Source organism: Crocodylus siamensis, chromosome 2 (genome assembly GCF_052110815.1).
Source record: "Crocodylus siamensis isolate JL-2025a chromosome 2, ASM5211081v1, whole genome shotgun sequence".
NCBI lineage: Eukaryota > Metazoa > Chordata > Crocodylia > Crocodylidae > Crocodylus > Crocodylus siamensis.
The window spans coordinates 23517873-23535258 of NC_143396.1; the positions used below are offsets into that span (position 1 = coordinate 23517873).

The 17386-nt window shown below is 42.5% G+C and overlaps 1 protein-coding gene across 4 annotated transcripts in view; it reads left to right on the forward strand.

The window, feature by feature from the left end:
- The window catches only part of AFAP1 (actin filament associated protein 1), a 205291-nt gene extending 195579 nt beyond the window's left edge, over positions 1 to 9712 (forward strand). For all 4 annotated transcript variants that reach the window (XM_090035527.1, XM_090035529.1, XM_090035528.1 and 1 more), the window contains 3 exons: positions 26 to 216; positions 823 to 984; positions 6373 to 9712. In XM_090035527.1, the coding sequence (XP_089891653.1) occupies positions 26 to 216; positions 823 to 984; positions 6373 to 6399 (380 nt within the window). In that variant the 3' untranslated portion in view covers positions 6400 to 9712. The remainder of the gene's footprint in view (positions 1 to 25; positions 217 to 822; positions 985 to 6372) is intronic.
- The last annotated feature ends 7674 nt before the right edge of the window (positions 9713 to 17386 follow it).

A 17386-nucleotide genomic window follows, 5' to 3' on the forward strand; every position in this document is an offset into this window, starting at 1 on the left:
ATAACACCAACTCTGTGAATGGCAGGCAGGAAAACCCAAGTGATTCTTGAAGATAAGTTAAAGAAGTTGGAAGAGGAATGTAAGCTGAAGGAGAGCGAACGCGTCAATTTGGAGTTAGAACTGACTGAGGTGAAAGAGAGCTTGAAGAAAGCCTTGGCTGGAGGCATTACACTAGGATTGGCCATTGAGCCCAAATCAGGAACCTCAAGCCCACAGGTAAGTTTACGGAAGAACCGTTTCAGCATGAAGTGTTTTGTGCTCTCGACTCTCATGAAACAAGAAGTTGAGGTGCAAAACATCTTGCAAAGCCAGATCTCTGCTGTAAAACAAATCGTGAAATTAAAGCACCCGAAGTGGTTTCTTATTTATTACTGGTTCTTGCCCACATCTACTGTCCTCTTCTACAGTGAAATTGAGTTGATACATATGGAATGATACGCAGCATATAATGATAACGATGCCCCATTTCACCTCAGAGCCATGTGAACATTTAACTCAGACTCAGTAGTTCCTGAACCACCAAAATTTAATAGACCATCAATATTACAATGTTACTAATATGGACAAACTTATTGATTCAGCTTCATGAATCACACAGTCACTAGTGCTGTTAAGTCACTGAAAGGAAACTGAAGCAGCTGTCATTCATGAAGTAACTTTTACCATCATGATGAGGACTTCATTTTTAGAAAAGGCTGTCAATGTAATTTTCTTAGCTTTCTGTTCTTGTAATTTTTTTGCAGTCCTATACTTCGGTAAATACTGAGTTTTTAATATGGATATTTAAAAGAAACTTTACTTAAGTTATTTTCAATCTTTCAGTCTCCAATATTCAAGCACCGAACTATGGAAAACTCCCCTATCTCCAGTTGTGATACAAGTGATACTGAATGCTCAGTACCTGTGAATAGTGCAGCAGCTCTGAAGAGACCTTCCTCATCAAGTAATTCTCCTTGTCGAGGCCATGTACTTAGAAAAGCAAAGGTGAGAAGACCTGTGCCTGGCTTTCTTCCTCTGTCTTTGTCTTTCATCACGTTTGTCTCCGCCTTCGTTCTTTGAGGTTCCTGCTCCTTGAATTCCCTGGGGTGAAATTAGTTTGAACAAAGGGCTGGCCCAAACTCTAAATTATTATAAATTATCATTTAAGTTCTTTATGATCTTGAGCTTGTCTCCTGCGCAGGAGTGAATATTGGGAACTAGACTACAGAAGAATAGAAATATTAAGAATTGATTTGACTGTTTTCTCTGCATTCTGCACAGATTTCCTATGCAAGGTAAATGTCGATAATGCAGATTGCCCTTCTTATTCACACTCAGTAACGTTAATAAGTTTAGCACTGAGAAGGCATCTTTTTTTACTCTTTCTATACAATTAATGTAAAATCAGATTGGTGCAATTTGTTCTAATACCTGGCAAAATATCTGCCTGATGCTTTATATTCCTATGCTACTGCTGTAACTTTTAGTGCTGTTTGCACTTTATGTTAAAAGGATTGTGCCAGACAGTTCTTGGGGCCTGGCTGAATTGGCTAGCAATGTATTACTACTTCTGAGCAACTGATACAGCATGTAAATAGGAGTAGTAGTTGTGGCATCAGGCCCCGAGGGCATTTTTACGTGTGCTCCGGAGACTGGGGGCATTCTTTAGGCTCTGAGAGTCGCTCTGATTAAAGCACCACAGCATCTCGTGTATCACCATCCCTGTGCTTCAGAGTGGCCATGGGGGTGGTTGAACTAAAGGTCATTTAGTTTTAGTTCAAGTGCCCCCGCTGCCATTTTGAAACACAAGGACACTGATGCACAAGATGCAGAGGCTGGCTGACGCGCAGTAATTACCACACTTCAGCAGACTTGATGAATCGAGTCTGCTTCAATACACTGTAATTACAGTGCCTCACGGCACCTCTACAGGCACCGCAAGATGTCCAGTTATTTTGGTCAGTTCATTGCTAATTACAATTATAAACAATAATTTCACTCATCTGCTTTTTATAGGGCACTGCTTGATTTAATTTAAAACAGCAGTACTTGTGTTGCCGAAAATGCTTTAAGTATTATTTCATCGTTACTGATAGAGCAAATACATTTTTTATCTGGTATGTACATTTGCAGTGAGGATGCGGTAAAATTCACAAATGCTTTTAGAAAAGCATTAGTAAGGGACTGCCTTCCAGGAGTTAGAGCATAGAGCTGAGAGATTAAAAAACTGGGCTCTAGTTCCATCTTTGCTATGCTGTTAACATGATATAAGATAAACCAGCAATACATTTTGTGCTTCAGTTTTGCCCTTTCAAAAAGCACAAGGGCAAGACAAGTGCAAGTTATTTTGCAACCTAGAAGACTTGATTAGAGTAGCAGAATCTGTTCTGTTAATTGTAGATGAAAGGTTTAAGCAGATTCTCACTAATGGTTAATCAGATTTTTATCTAGAAGAACCCTGGTTGTAAGAACAGGCCATTAAAAAAGCTGCAGAACTACCATACATAGTTCCTCTCAGTGGAAAAGGATCAGAATAATGAATACAGCTTTAAGGACTGCTTCCACCTCTTCATAAAACCTCACACACCAAATACTAGCAGAGGCATTTACCTCTATGACTGTAGCTGCACTGGCCCATCTACAACTGGATTGGGCCATTACAATTCTGCCCTCAACCATGCACCTGCAGTGGACGCTGCTTTCAATGGGAATTGCATAAGGGTGGAATTTGGCTCTTAATATTTCGGCCATATGTAATTATGAATAAGCTTAAGTCATTTGGCAGTAGTTGATGCGGCTAAGTTGTGGGAGTTGCCTGTGAGTATTCAAAGTGTGGGATTCAGCTCAGCACATATAACCTCCATCATAGTGTGTGGGAGAGTCTGATTTCATATCAGTACTAGCATGCCATTCCTTAATATTTGGCAAATCTCACAATGTTACAGGGTGTTTACTTGTAGTCAAACCTGGTTTTTTTTATCTGATACTTTCCATTATTTTTCTTCTTAAAATGCTTCATGGTTACTTTTTGGGCACATATCTCTGTCCTATACTCAACTCTCAGTGGTAGCAGCCCTTTTTTCTGAAGCTTTTCTTAATGAAGTGCTAGATTATATAGTGGGACTTTGGAGCTCTAGTTGAGGTAACTTTCCTCTGAATTCTTTTGTTAGACACATCTTGCAGAATAGTAGAATTTATTAGGATATTAGAATAGAGACCTCCTGCACCCAAATCTTAAAGGATACAGGGATTTAAGGGGGATTAGAAAATGTTTAGAGAAATATTTGCCTAGGATGGTTTAGACCCTTGAGCAAGGGTTTGAGTGAGATGACCTGTTGAGGTCATCCAGCCCTACTTTTCTACAATTCTCTAATGGTGGTAGGCATGGAGAAAGATGGATTGGTTTAAATTATTGGTTTCCAGCTTGTTTTGTATTTGTATTTTTAATTTATTTTCCTGAAAAAGTTGATTCTCAGTGGCTGGTTAGTGGTTATTAAAATATACTGAGAAATATAATAGTTATAATAAATTTGTTAATTCTGTTTGCTAAACAGGAGATACATTATGTCTGTATGCATATTCTGAATTCAGAATATAAATTTATTTCCTTTTTTATTCTGTTTGAAAGTGGTGAATCATGTGCTTCTATGTAGTTATTAATTTCTTACTCATGTTTTCGTGTCAAGCTCTTTTTAGAGAATAATTGGAATTGCATCAACATGTGCAAAAACCAACATTTCATTCTTCTTATTAGTTAAATAAAAGTATCGTAAATGTGAATAATGAAAACACTGCATATGGAAAAAAAAATGATTTAGCATTCAACAGGCTCTAGTTCCAGGCAATAAGCCATTGACTTCCATTCTGATTCCAGGATTTGGCGTTCTTTAAACCTTTGGCAGCAAATGTACTGTTGTTTATATTTAAAGTATATTACTTTAAATTTTGCTTATGTGCATATATTATAATATGTTTAGGCTATAGGTTATTCATAATTTTACATCTAATTTTAAAATTAAGAAATTGGATTTGTTTTTATATTATATTTTCAATTAAGCAATTTATATCTATCCTCCTTTGGAACTAATGATGTTCATACAGCCATATGGGACACCAGCTATAGGCCCCTGGGTTCCTGTGCTATAGCTGACATATGACATAGGAGTAATGCAGCTATTGGTCCAGATCTACGTCATCACCATAAGCACTTCTGCTTATATGCTGTCATGCCCAAAAATTAGGTACCTTGCCCCAGGAGGTCAGTCCAGATTGAAAGTTTAGGCACTTATGACCCTACTACAGTCAATGGAGAGAATTAGCCACCTCCATAAGGCAGTCTAGTAAGGAGGGGCCTACAGTGAACCACACTCCTCCGAGCTCAGGCACCACCAGGGGTTTTCAACCTTCTGGTGGTGGTGGCCAGATGCAGGGGGGACCTTGCATGCCACCGCTGCACCCCACTTTCCCATGGCCAGTCACAGATGCAGCTCCACGGGCCTCACACCTGACCAATCACATGCAGCCCGTGGAGCCACATGTACAACTGGCCATGGGAAAGCAGCACGTGGTGGCAGTACAGTGTGGTGGGTAGTGGAGGTGGCTGCGTGCAAGCTACCCTCCCCCCACCCCTGCATCCAGCTTGCCAGGCAACGCCTATACAACCTGCAGAGGGGTGCCGCTGCTCTTGCCCCTGCCCCCACCTCCGGCCCTGCTCCTGGGAGGTGGCGGCATGGGAGGTGGGTGGTGGCACTCCATCCCCACCTGCACATAGCCCTGGTTGACAGCCCCTGTCTTAGTCCATTAGGCAACTCCATCATCTCAGGATTGAGTGCCCACCTCAGACTGCCTAACTCTGGCAGCTGCATGCCATCAGTGTAAAGCACAACACCTCATCTATAGCTGTAGTAGTGGGGACACCTCTTGCACATTGCCTAGTGGTTAAAGCCTTTACCCAAAAATTGGTTCTAGGCTTATTTTAGTCTGAGGCAACTTAAACCTCTTATTTCCCAGGAGACTATTGTAACCACCAAACTATAGGCTTGCCTATAACCCTCTCCATTGCTGAAACTGGCTACTGAGCACCAAGACTGCAAGATTCTTGAATTGGAAGGAAACAACATGAGGAAGACTAACTCTGGAGCCCATTGATGAGGCAGTGTGGATGGAAGCTTTCTGGTGCCTGCTGACAGGGTTGCTTTTATTTTTAACCAAGGACTCTGTAATGTAAAATGTACAAGCAGTCAGTCATTTTCCTTCTAGTTCTACAAATTATGCCTGAGATTGGGGTGGGAAAAAGGAAAAAATCTTACCCTCAGCACTTGGCTGCAGAACAACTGTGTGATAGCTCCACTGAGACTAAAGAAGCTCTATGGCTTCAACATGTCCTGGCTAAAGGGGCTGGTTTAGTAAATTTGTCCAGCCTATCCCTGCCTCCCCTCCTCTGTTCCTGTGTACTGCTGGTTCAAGAGCACAGCAGACCTGGGCCCTGCACTGCATGATGCATCCTCTCCAAGAATGTAACCATACACGTACATCACAACTGCATAATTTCTTCTGCCAGAGTTGTAGGCTGGAAATACCCCTGAGAGGATCAGTTGTTCTCCCTTTCAAGTCAATAGCCAAACTCCCAGTAAAGGCACAGTAGAGGAAGCTGTGTTCAGAATGTTATTGAAGTGGCAGAAGCAGCCGTAATGGAGCCTGAGCCAAGACTGAGTATGTAGAAAACAAATATGAACAGTGATGTGATGAGCATCAAATTCAGGAATCCTTGTTCCTTACGTCAGATTCTGTGCCTTAGCCTTTAAGCCTTGCTGGGTGCTTTACTGCAGAACATACTAAGTAGCTCCATGGTAAAGCGTCACTGTCTACACATGCGTCGGGATTGGGAGCCCTTCAAGAAACGGTCTACATTTGAGGGGTCCTTCACCCCACACAGGGCTAATTGGAAAGTCCTTACCTACCATCTCATATCTGTAACCAGCCTTCCTATATTATTTGTATAAGGCTGAACATGCAGCATTGCTTAATTAATCCTTTGTCATTTGACCCTTCTGTATTTTTGCTGACTAGATATGCCTTGCAGATTTGCAGTTAGTAAAGAAAAGGCTTCAAGGCACTTTAGCCCAAAGAAAATGTCAGCATGCAGCTACTCTGTAGTACAAATTACATATGGTATAGAAGGGGGCATATTTCCTCTGTTTGTGTTTTTCCAAATTGTAAAACAAATTCAGTGCCTCAGATATTCCATTACTTGTGAGTAGAAGGCACTTTGAAGTCAATGGAAAGACTCCCATCAAGTTTAATTGGCTTGGGATCAGACCCATAGCTAGATCTAACTGAATCTCTGGACATTATGGTTTCTGTAACAGTTCCTTATGTTTTTCCCCCCTCCAGGAATGGGAGATGAAAAATGGAACCTAAACACAGCTAGAACATTTTCTTTGTATAAAGGGCTTATCTAGTATGGATCAAGACGTAGGCTGCGAAAGACTCATCTATGGAGCGGTGTCAAGTGATACAGCATAAGAGGTTCTATAATTCTATTAAGTTAAAGGTAGCTTGGCCCTCATTTGTCTGTACTCTCTACTGTATTACTGTGTAACTAAGTGTGCCCCTTTTTATTACCTGTAACTTTTTCCCCCAACTTTATTTGTAAAAATCTTAGTAATGTAAAAGGAGCATATAGTTGCAGTTGAGATTTACATTGCTGAAATGGATTAAACCAATATTTGCATTGCATTAGAAATCCAGAAAGGAAATGAAAACTGGTGGGTGTTTTCAAGCCTTAAGTGAAATCAGTTCAATTTAGACGTGATGTACTGTTAAGGCTTATTTTGACTTTCAGAATTCTACCATAAAAGTTGTTGGGAGAGGACTTTTCACAAGCTTACTTATTAGGATTCACTCAGCTATATTACCTGTTTACATGGCTAGACACTGAAGAAATACAGTATAGCTGTAGAAGTGATACGATTTGCTCAAGCTGGGAAGTCAGAAGCCCTTCTCTGCATCTTCACAATTCCATTGTGAAGCATTTTTCAATACATTTTGGACACATGCTTTTGTTATCAGGATCTCTCCTATATGGTCTGAGAACTATATTATTCCTGATTTTCGAAAGGCAACAAAATGCTTCATTCCTGCATCTCTCAAAGAGACAGCCATTAAAATTAATTCTGAACAAATAATGGCAGTTTTAAATAGCTCATGCAGTTTGGTTTTGCTTGCTGTTAAATTTGTGTTTCAGAACGTGGCTATATTTGTTTCCTTCATTCCTTTCAGATCTCAGACACTGTTTTTGAGGATGACAGGCTGAGGGAATTATTTCTATTCTCCTTTATACACAATAGTGATAAAGTGAGATGTGACAGAGATATTTGAACAGACTTACGGTCTTTTGCCAAGAAACAGAATCTTTCCTTTTACTCTGCAAAATTGATGCAAAGGTCTGTTCTTCCTTTTGTATTTACATCACTCCTGGAAAGTTGCATGCATTATTGCCAGTTGAACATCCAAAAAACTCATATCATCTTCTTAAAAATCTTGATTTTTTTATAAAAAGAAGTGTTTACTCTTTTTATTTGCCTTCTGGTTTAGGGTGCCTTAGGCATACTCAGGTTGTGTTTTCCAGGTTTTGTTCATAACCATAAGGGCTAGAAATTTTGAGGGAAAAAATAGAGATTCTAATAGAGTCACTGGCCTCCAGAGGTTAAGGCACCAAGTATATCCGAGAAGTGAGAAGAGTTGGCAACACTGTAATAAGGTAAGAAAAAAATATCCCTTTATCACCCACCTGCAGTTCTATCATAGTTGTCATTAGTAAGAATGTATATTGCTTTACAATGTATAGACGTATACAAAACTTGAGGAATGCAAGAGGACATCAGTGAGAGATCTGCATGGAAGGAGACTAGGTTTGGGACTAGAGACCACATTTTTCAGGTTTCAGCATACAAAGGTTCCTGAAAAACCCATGCGGGGTTGTGGGGGCTGAATACTGAAAGCCTGGTCCATAATGGCCCACTACTAAAGGCCTGATCCTGTTTCCCATTAAAGTCAATGACAAGGCTCCCATTGCTCTCAGTGCTAGCCCTAAATGGCAGAAGGTTCTTCCTTCTCTTAGTACATTTTTTTTAAATGCAAATACAGTAGGGAAATAAATGTCAGCAGTGTTCATTATTCCAAGTAGGATGTTATATTCTACAATAGATTGCCATTAACACTTTATAGGTGGAGGGCACATGTTATGCTGCATGACTGGACTACAAATATCCCATGAACATCAGGAAACAAATTGATGCAAAAAATTCATTTAGGCATTTTATTTCAAAATAAGTTATTTATTTGTATATTTCAATAAATATTTAATTTATATCTGTACATATTTATGATGCAAATTAGGCCTCTAGTCAATGTGTTTGACAACAAAATAGTTACCATTACAAACTGGTCCCACATCAAGTAACACCAAATAATCATTAGCCTAACTAATTAGTTTTTCAAGTTTTGGCTTTGTGACTCTTATCTCCATTGTGAAGTTCAATTTGGGAGGAGGCTGGAGTTAAAGTTTGAGTCCATGCCTGAGAGAGGAGTGTGCAAATTCCTGTAATCAAACAAAAATTTTAAAGTCTGCACAGCTCCCATTAATGATGATAATAGGGTCTTCTACTCTGCCACATATACTTTTAAGAATGGCACCTTTTAATGCCCAATCCGAATGAAGTATTATGGACAAGATTAAGCATATTCTTCCCTATCCCTTGCAAAGAACTATTTTCACCCAAACATACTGCAGTTAAACATTTCTAAATATTGCTAACGTTTTGCATTAGCGTACTTGTGAAATCTATTCTATAATGAAGAATATAATGGCCAAGGTATTTTAAGAAAAAATCATTCAAAGCCTGAAATAACCTCCTTACAGACCTCATTCAGGGCTGTGAAATATACACATTTTGTTTCACATTACTTTTACTGTACAGTTTTTACTGAAAAGCAACAGAGCTTGCTTTTTTTAAAGTTTTTAAACTGAAAAATCACCAGGCAAAACTCAGCAATAGGCCAGCATGACAAAAACTTGTATTTTAAACCATCAAGATTCAGTGTCTTTTGAGAAACGTGTGCTTCCTCAACAAACTCCTTATTGTATCAGGTGCTTTTTGTTATACTTTTTAAAATATGGGATCATAATTTTAGGGGACCAAAGGTGTTTTTATAAGAGGATTGTGGTGATTTGATTTTTCTAACAGAGAATACTTAATGTAGTATCAATTTTTTATTTTAGACACTTTCAAAATAATTGACCCTGGCTGTATGTTGTAAGATAATGTTCTCATATTAAGAATGTAATTATTTCCTTATTGTATTTTTTAAAAAACAAAATCGTATTTAAAATCTCTGTGAAAAAAAGCATGCAAGAAACATGACAAAGTTTTTGTTTTATTTTTGTTATTGGATATGTTGGCAGTGCTCATTATAATTGACTGTAAATATATTCTTTCTACTGTATTTCTCTCAACATATTTAATTTTAGAAGCACATTCATGGAAAATCATGTAAAAAAAAATCCAAAATAGACCCACCTACCAATGTGCATCTGAGTAGCTTCAATTAACTTTCTGCCTTTCTAGTTTATTCTCCCAGAAGTCTTACAGAGTGTGAAAAAAGACTGACACCTCCTAGGTGTGACAAATTCATGAGAATTATTAATAAAAGGTACCCTGTCAAAACAAAATGTATTTGTGTCACTGTTTCTTGGCATGGTCGTGATATGAACACAAACAGCCTAGCACTGATGGCACTGAACTGAGCATGGTGTCTTAAATGGATTAGATACAGAAAAAATAAAATTTGCTTTGCATAAATCATGGCTTGTTTGAATAGGCTCTAATCAGTTAGACACATGTGGAAGCAGAGGCATACATAGCCCAGCTTGCTCAGCACCCAGGGCAGGGAAGATGGAGGTGGAAGTAAGCAAACCACTGGAGAGCTGGATGGGGCTCTCACCTACTGGGGCTGTCCTCACGTAAGCAGTAGCTCTTGCTGTGAGCAACAGGCAGTGGGGTGCCTCCCCTGGGGGCTGTTTCTTGTGCCCTGTTTGCTTTCCCCACCCCTGGAATCAGGGCATGGCAACTCCTTGCGGGGAGGGGGTGTAATTTCAGCACCTTTACCCCCAGATACACTGCTCAGCATGGGGCTGCACCTGCCAGGCCCTATGGCTGGGCTTTACCTGCAAAGACTCCAGTGGGGAAGGGGGTCATACTGGTGCCCTCTCTAAATTGGTGCCCCATTCACTCTGCCCTTGTTACACTACTGTGTGGAGGACCTGGTAGAGTTTATTCTTCCTTTCTTCCTTTGTCACTTGGCAAATTTGGTACTGCATGACTAACATTAATGCAGAAAGGAAGTCTGGAGTATTTAGTCTTTGCAGCAGGAGGCAGGCTCTGAAATTCATTTGTCTAGTGTTGTAATCCATAGCTCCTAAAGGGGACGTGCCTGGATGTAGTCTTCAAACCACTTGCACTTCATTGCAAACAGCGAACTACGTGTAGGTGACTTCAACCATGTACGGATGTGCATTAGAAGTTGTAACAGATCCCCAGAAAAACATTTGCTTGAGACCCATCTTACAGGCTCTTGGAGTATCCCTTGAAACCAGGCCAGGCCCTGACCTCGTGGGCTTTGAGACTTTGCCTTTTGGTCCCTGCCCCACTTGGTTATCCATGGCTCCCATAGAGCAGTGTTTCTCAACCCATAGGTCATGACCCAAAAGTAGGTCTCAGGAATGTATGAAAGGGTTATGAACAAACTTTAAAAATAGATTCTCCTTTAAAGGAGAAAAACGTGGAAAACCATGGCTTTTCCCTTGTGGGATGGCAAAGTTCCAGCCTATGAGAGGCTTCTTGGGCCCCCCCCATGCCCCACCCCCACCCCCTACCCCACATGGGTGGTACTGGGGCCTGGAGGTACAAGGCAGTGGGTTGGGAGTGAGGGGAACTGGGTTGAGACTTGCCACTGATGTTCACAAATGGGCCAGGTACAAAAGAGGTTGAGAACCACTGCCTTTGAGATCTACCTTCTGGCTTAGCTCCTGGAAAGGGGCTTTACCCTTTCAAGGGGACATAAGTTACCCAAAGTTGCATGCAATGAAGCAGCAGCCTTTTTCCTTTTTTTAGTAATAGCCATAACTTGCAGGGGCAGCTAGTAAGGGTGCCTTGGCAGCAGTCAGGTGCACAAATACTGTGCAGCCACTGTAAGAGCAAAATCTGAGGTGGGCAGACTGTGCCACAGAAGCAGCAAGATTTCTTGAGTTCCCAGAGCAGGTAAGACGACTCCTCACCCTTCACCTCCCCCTACATTTTCAGCATCCTCCTCTTTTCCAGTGCTCAGTGACATCTCTCCTCTCCTCCCCCACCCCTCCAAAGCCCAGGCTAACCCTAGCAGATAACATCTCCTCTGGGTCCTCTCCTGCTCTTGGCTTTCTTGCACTCTCACACCCCGCTCTTTCCCTCTCCTTGTCTCTGGGACAAGGAGACCATTTCTTTACACTGAACTTTTCTGGAGTACCGCCCTGGCACCAGCTGTAGCAGGGAGTCTCTCTTCAGGTCAACAGAAGCAAATTAGTTTACTGTTGCTTGATGGCCTATTCCTTCCTAACAGACAACAGATCCCTACAGCTGTTTCCAGATACAGTACATCCCACCCCCCTCCCCAGCGTCCCCAAGTATAGAGGCTAGTCAGGGAAACTGTAGCAAGCACTGTTGTTATAATATAAATATAAAAATATAAATCCAGAAGTGTTACAGCACAACCATAGACTGTCTCAGAAGTACCCTGTGTCAGTTGGAGTGCTCCAAGTTCAGAGAGCTTCAGAGTCATACAGATGTCTCTAAGCTAATGAGCCCTTTTTCCACATCAGCTACACTATTTCTGGCTTAAGAGGCAGCTCACTTGGAGCTGTGCAGCATGCTTGCAGGTGCTACTGCTGGGGATGGTGCATTTATATGACTGTCGGTATCTAGAGTAAAACTTATGATCCTAAAAAACTCTGCTGTGCTTCTGCCTAACCATATTCTAAAGTAGCTCTGGCTTACTAGCTCATGCTTATGTGCAGTAAGCAGTCCTCCCTGTTTGCCGTGACGGGCCAAACTGGATAAGCAGTCTGAGAATATCTGTTGGGCCACCAATGCTACAAGAAAGAGGTAATGATGCTTTCTTGAGATTTGGTATCCAGGTATCCTGAAACCTGAGATCCTGCTCCTGCCTTTGTTTCAAGGTAATTTGCGTCATCACAGATCCTCACAGGAGTTGAGAGCTCCATACAAGCTATGAATAGACTGCCCAGAGGAGTTTTTCATCTATTGACTCCTCTCTAAAGCCTCTGAAATATGAACTTTCATGTCTACCCAGGAGAACTTTGACAATCTTTTCTCCAATGCCTGATGAAGGGTGTTTGTGCCCGAAATCATGCAATCAAACAATTTTTTTTGCAAAAATCTACTTGGTCTAATAAAAGATATCATCTCTACTATGAGTCCTGTTTGCATTGTTCTTAAGATTATAATGTTCACGCCGGATGTGAGTCGTGTTCAAACCCAGCTCTTTGATGAGGTTATAGTTTATACTGGTGCAGGGAGGAAAGTAGGCTGGCAGATGCTTTGCTTGGAATTGGCCCACATCTAGTGGGAGATGTCGGAGCAGAGTCTGAAAAGAAAACCACAGTTATGTTTCCTTTTATCATATTTACCCAAATCCAAGACGACTTTGAATTTAAGAGGATCTTTCCCCCCCAAAAGATACAGGGAAGATTGTAAATTAATAGTGGAAGATCAATCCTGCTCCTTTCTCCCCTGCCCCTTGCTGTGCCAGCCTGCCCGCCTGTTACATGCCCCCTGCCAGGTGTCCCCCTCCTGTCTGCCCCTCTGTGCTGATCTTACCCCCCACTAATTGTCCCCTGCCTTCATGCCACTTGCTTGCCATGCCTGTGCCTGCTCCCCCACTCTCTGCCTCCCCACCCCTGCTCCCCCTCTGCAGCCTGATTTGCCAAACCCTTGCCCCTGTGCTTGTGCCTGCCCTTTTCCACCTCGTACCCTGGCCCTGCCTGCCTCCTCCCCACCCCCTTTACCTTCTGCTTCAGCTCTGTTCTGGATGGGGGCAGTCGGCAGCAGTGGCAGCCCTGCGCAACCCCCAGCACAGCCCAGCCCAGCCAAGGAGAAGCAGTAGCTGTAGCTCCTAGTTGGTCGGGTTAGGACTGGAGGGCTCAGAGCTGGGTGGGGACAAGTAGTCACAGGGGCAGGCTGCAGTGTCCTGTTTCCCCCACACACACACGCGCGCACGCACACTCTCCACAATCTCCCCTCCCCCACTGTGGTCCAGCCATGGAGGCCACTGTAGCAGGCAAACTGAGTTATGCTAAGGCTTTTGGCCATAGTCCAGGCCTTCCCAGAGCTGAGCAACAAAATTGAACAGTGTGCCTTCTGTGGCCCTGGGAGATGTGAGTGCTGTGACCGGGCGCTCGGCAAGCAAGGGACAGCAGTTGCCCCAGAAGGGATGTGGCTGGCACAGAGCCAGGGGGTTGGACAATTTGGGATGAAGTTACAAAAGTGATGGAGAAACAAAGAAATACACGTGTCTGCTGTGTTGCCACCCTGGGGAGACAGGGGCAGCCTTGGACTTCTTGTTTGAACAGCGAGGAATCCAGAAACGAACACCCCGCACACCCAGCAGAGGATCAGGATCTGAGGCCGGTACCACCAAAGGTCGCTGCTATAATGCCCGAAGGAACCGCTTGCCAGGCTGTCTTGCAAGGAAGAATACTTGTAATAAGCCTAGGGGCTTACTATTAAAAGTTCACTTGATACCAAGTCAGGTGAGGGGCCATGTCAATCCTGGGGGGGGTCTCTAGTAAAAGGAAACCTAGGGGCAACAGCCTCCTCCCCCCACAACTAAACGAGCCATTCCAGCCCACAGTAGGCAATGGCCGAAATCTGGCTTCATCTCCAAGCCCAGCGCCAAAGCCCAAACTGAGCTGCCACTTAATGGGTAGTCTGGAAAGAGTGAGTTAAAAGTACAGGGAGATGAAAGCTGGGATTTACTTTTCTGTTCAGCTTTCTGTGTCTTTGAAATGAATAATAGCTTTCACCTTGTTCACAGACAGTTGAGAGGGATACTTGGCCTCTATTTGCAAAGAACTTCTAACTTGGATGATGAGCTTACTATGTATGAGCTTTTTGACAGGTGTTCAAGGGCAGTAAATGTCCAACTTCCAGTGAATTTAAATGGAATTCAAGTGCCTATATTTTTAGATTCTCTGAAAGTCCCAGCTTGTCAGCGCCACCGTGCAGAGGTCAAGATTTTTGGCTCGGTCGGGATTCTAACTAGTGTCCCCGTAAGACGAAGTGATCTCCATGCCAGTAATTCTCAATCAGGGTACCTTGAGATCCTTTCAAGGGTGCCACAAAGTGTTAATGCTGTTAGATGTGCAAACACAGTTCACAAGATAAACCCAGAGATTTTAAATAGAAATTAAAACAGGGTTAAAAAAATAGGGTTAAAATAGGTCTGAACTGTTTCGGGCTTTGTGAATTCTCTGCAATAAAGAATTGGAGTTTTCTATAGTTAAAGAACAAATGAAGATTAAGAGCTGGCATTTTTCTGAGGGGTGCCTTCAGTCTAAAAATGTTGTGAACCACTGTTGTAGGCGTGTATCTGCATAGATAATATGCTTTTCCACCAAAGACAAATGATTCATCCAGAAAAATAACCAGGTTCTCTTCCTCCAGCAGATACAGACACACCATTTTCCCAATAAAGTAACTTCCTATTGTTTGCTTTAATTATTCTGTTACTTTTTAAATTCATGAATCTGTCACTACAAGAAGACAGTGAAATATTACAGTAGGGTATATTAAACAAAATTATTTAATTGTATCAAGGACATTCCCCTTTAATTATCCCTTCTGATGACAATAATTTTCCAATTAGTTTTTGCTTCTTTCAGTTTATTTATTGCTACCAGCGCCTGAGTAGAATTTAAAGAGGAGAAATGCTGCCGTTCCTTCATTCAGCATTAGATATTTTTTTAATGAGTTGATGATTACTGCCAATGAGTTATTTCTTGAGAGAATTCCATTTTTTCACTTGTTTTAACCCACATTTTTTTTCTTGGTATATTATTTCAATTTAGTGTGTGGCATGATGTTATAATGACAAGAACATCTCCTTTTATCAGCATTAAAATGAAGTGAGTAGCTTTTGTTGCCACTGGCTTTGTCTTTTAAGACCCATAAGGGTCAACACAACATTTATATCACGGGTGCTACATTCGTAAGGGAGGTCTGAATCTTTCCAGACATAAAGAAATAAAGAATGATCAAAGACTTGGAAATTTTATGCTAAGGACTTAATTGATGACTGTTGAAAATGCTTGTACTTTCAAAGCAACTGAATAATGAGTTTGTTTGTTTTTTAAGTATGGCAGTAAATAAATGGGAAAAAGAAAGTGATCATCTTACTAATTACTCTGAGGAGTAGATTCTAGAAATAGCTAGCCTTTCACGTTTCAGATCAGTGGGTACATCTACACGAGACGCTACATCGCCATAGCTCATTGCTACGGCGACGCATCAGCAGGCACTATACATGACGCTGCTGCTACATCAACGTAGCGACAAGCTATGTTGCTGTAGCTCATTGCTATGGTGACATAGGGTCAGAAATAACCCATCCATTGCTGGGACTGTGCCGTACTGGCAGGTACTGCGCAGTCATTTCATACTTACTCCCAACTTGGGGTTTGGGAAATTGGCTAAAGCAAGTACTAAATGACTGCGTAGTGCCACCTGTTCAGTCAGGGGCATGTGTAGATGCACCCAGTTCAATTCATTGTCATACAACGTACCACCAGTAGATGTGAGTCTGCTCTACAGCCAGCTTTTCCATTGTAAAGGAAGAGCGCCTTACTTGAGAATTACATCAGTGTACATAAAAGGTTAGAGGACTCTTTTGGGAAAGCAAAATCCAGGCACCTGAAATTCAAATTGAGCTTCTGTTTCATTGGGTATCAGCTCATTACTGTTAAGATACTTTTTTTTTTCTTACTCATAAAATAAAAAAATTGTACCCTCATCTCCCAGGTAGCTGCTGGAGACAACTTCGTTTTCTCCTGAAAACTCAATATAACAGCAGCACAGTGATTACAGGCAAAAACTACACGAGTAGGAAAAGTCATATTAATTCCTGGCCACAATTCCTTATAGCAATAGCAGAAAGTGCCATTTTTATGAGCTGCACATCTTATATTAGCCTGCAGCTTTCTTATAATGGATTATTCTTACTGGGGGAAGACTGCAGCCCATGGCAGAGCATGCCACAAATCAAAGTAGTAATCATATACCAATGCGGCTTTTCCATCTAACTCTACTTCTGAATAATTGAGCACAATTGTCCCATAAGCAAGTTAGTCACTGTTCCGATCAATCTTCTATTATATGGCGACTACTATGGATTATCAAACAGATTGGCATATTGTGTGAGTGGCATGACTTCTATGTTTTATACCCACTATAGGGCTAGGATCCAGCATAACCTGGATAAATGAAAAATAAACTGAAATCAGGCAGATGAAATTCAAACAGGACAAGTGCAAAGTCCTGCACTTGGGAGCAGAATAACCAGGAGCACAAAAACAGACTAGAGAATGGGTGGCGAGGCTGCAGTATTGCAGACAGAACCTGGAGGTTACAGTAAAAGGGTTTTTTTTTTTAAGAAACCCTTTTTCTTTAAAAAAAAAAAAAGCAGCAGCAGCAGCCAACAGCATACTGCAGTGGTGCCCAACCTTTTTCCCCAGCAGGCTGGATGGGCCTTGCCCAGCCCACTCACAGGCAGGTTCCTGCCAGTGGTCCTGATCCAGCACCTGGGCCAACACGGTAGGCACCATAGGAGCAGGGGAGTGAGTGGAAGCCCAACTGCAACCTGGCCTTGGCAGAGGAAGGGGGAAAGAGGCCTGGGCTGGCTGCATGGGGGGGAGGGAGGGCTGGAGGGGGTAGGGGGGAAAGGAGCATGACTTGGCCTGGGGGAGCAAAAAAAAAAGGGGTGAGTCTTGGCCTGCAGCAAGGGGGAAAGGGGTGTTGTCCAGCTCCAACCCAGCCCTGTGGTGGTGGGGTGTGGCCTGTCTCAACAGGGGAAAGGGGGCATGGGTTGCCCGGGGGTGGGGGGTTGCAGCATGGCCTGACCAGTAAAGGGGGTGTGGTCCTGCCCTCAGCCTGGCCCTGTGGGTTGGAGGGGGCACAGCCCAGCTCCCTGATGAAAGGAGGCATGGCTTACTATCATGGGGAAGCGGGCGGCATGGCCTGCTCCCAAACCAGCCCCACAGAGGGGAAGAGGGGGTACGGCCTGGTCCGGATCGAGA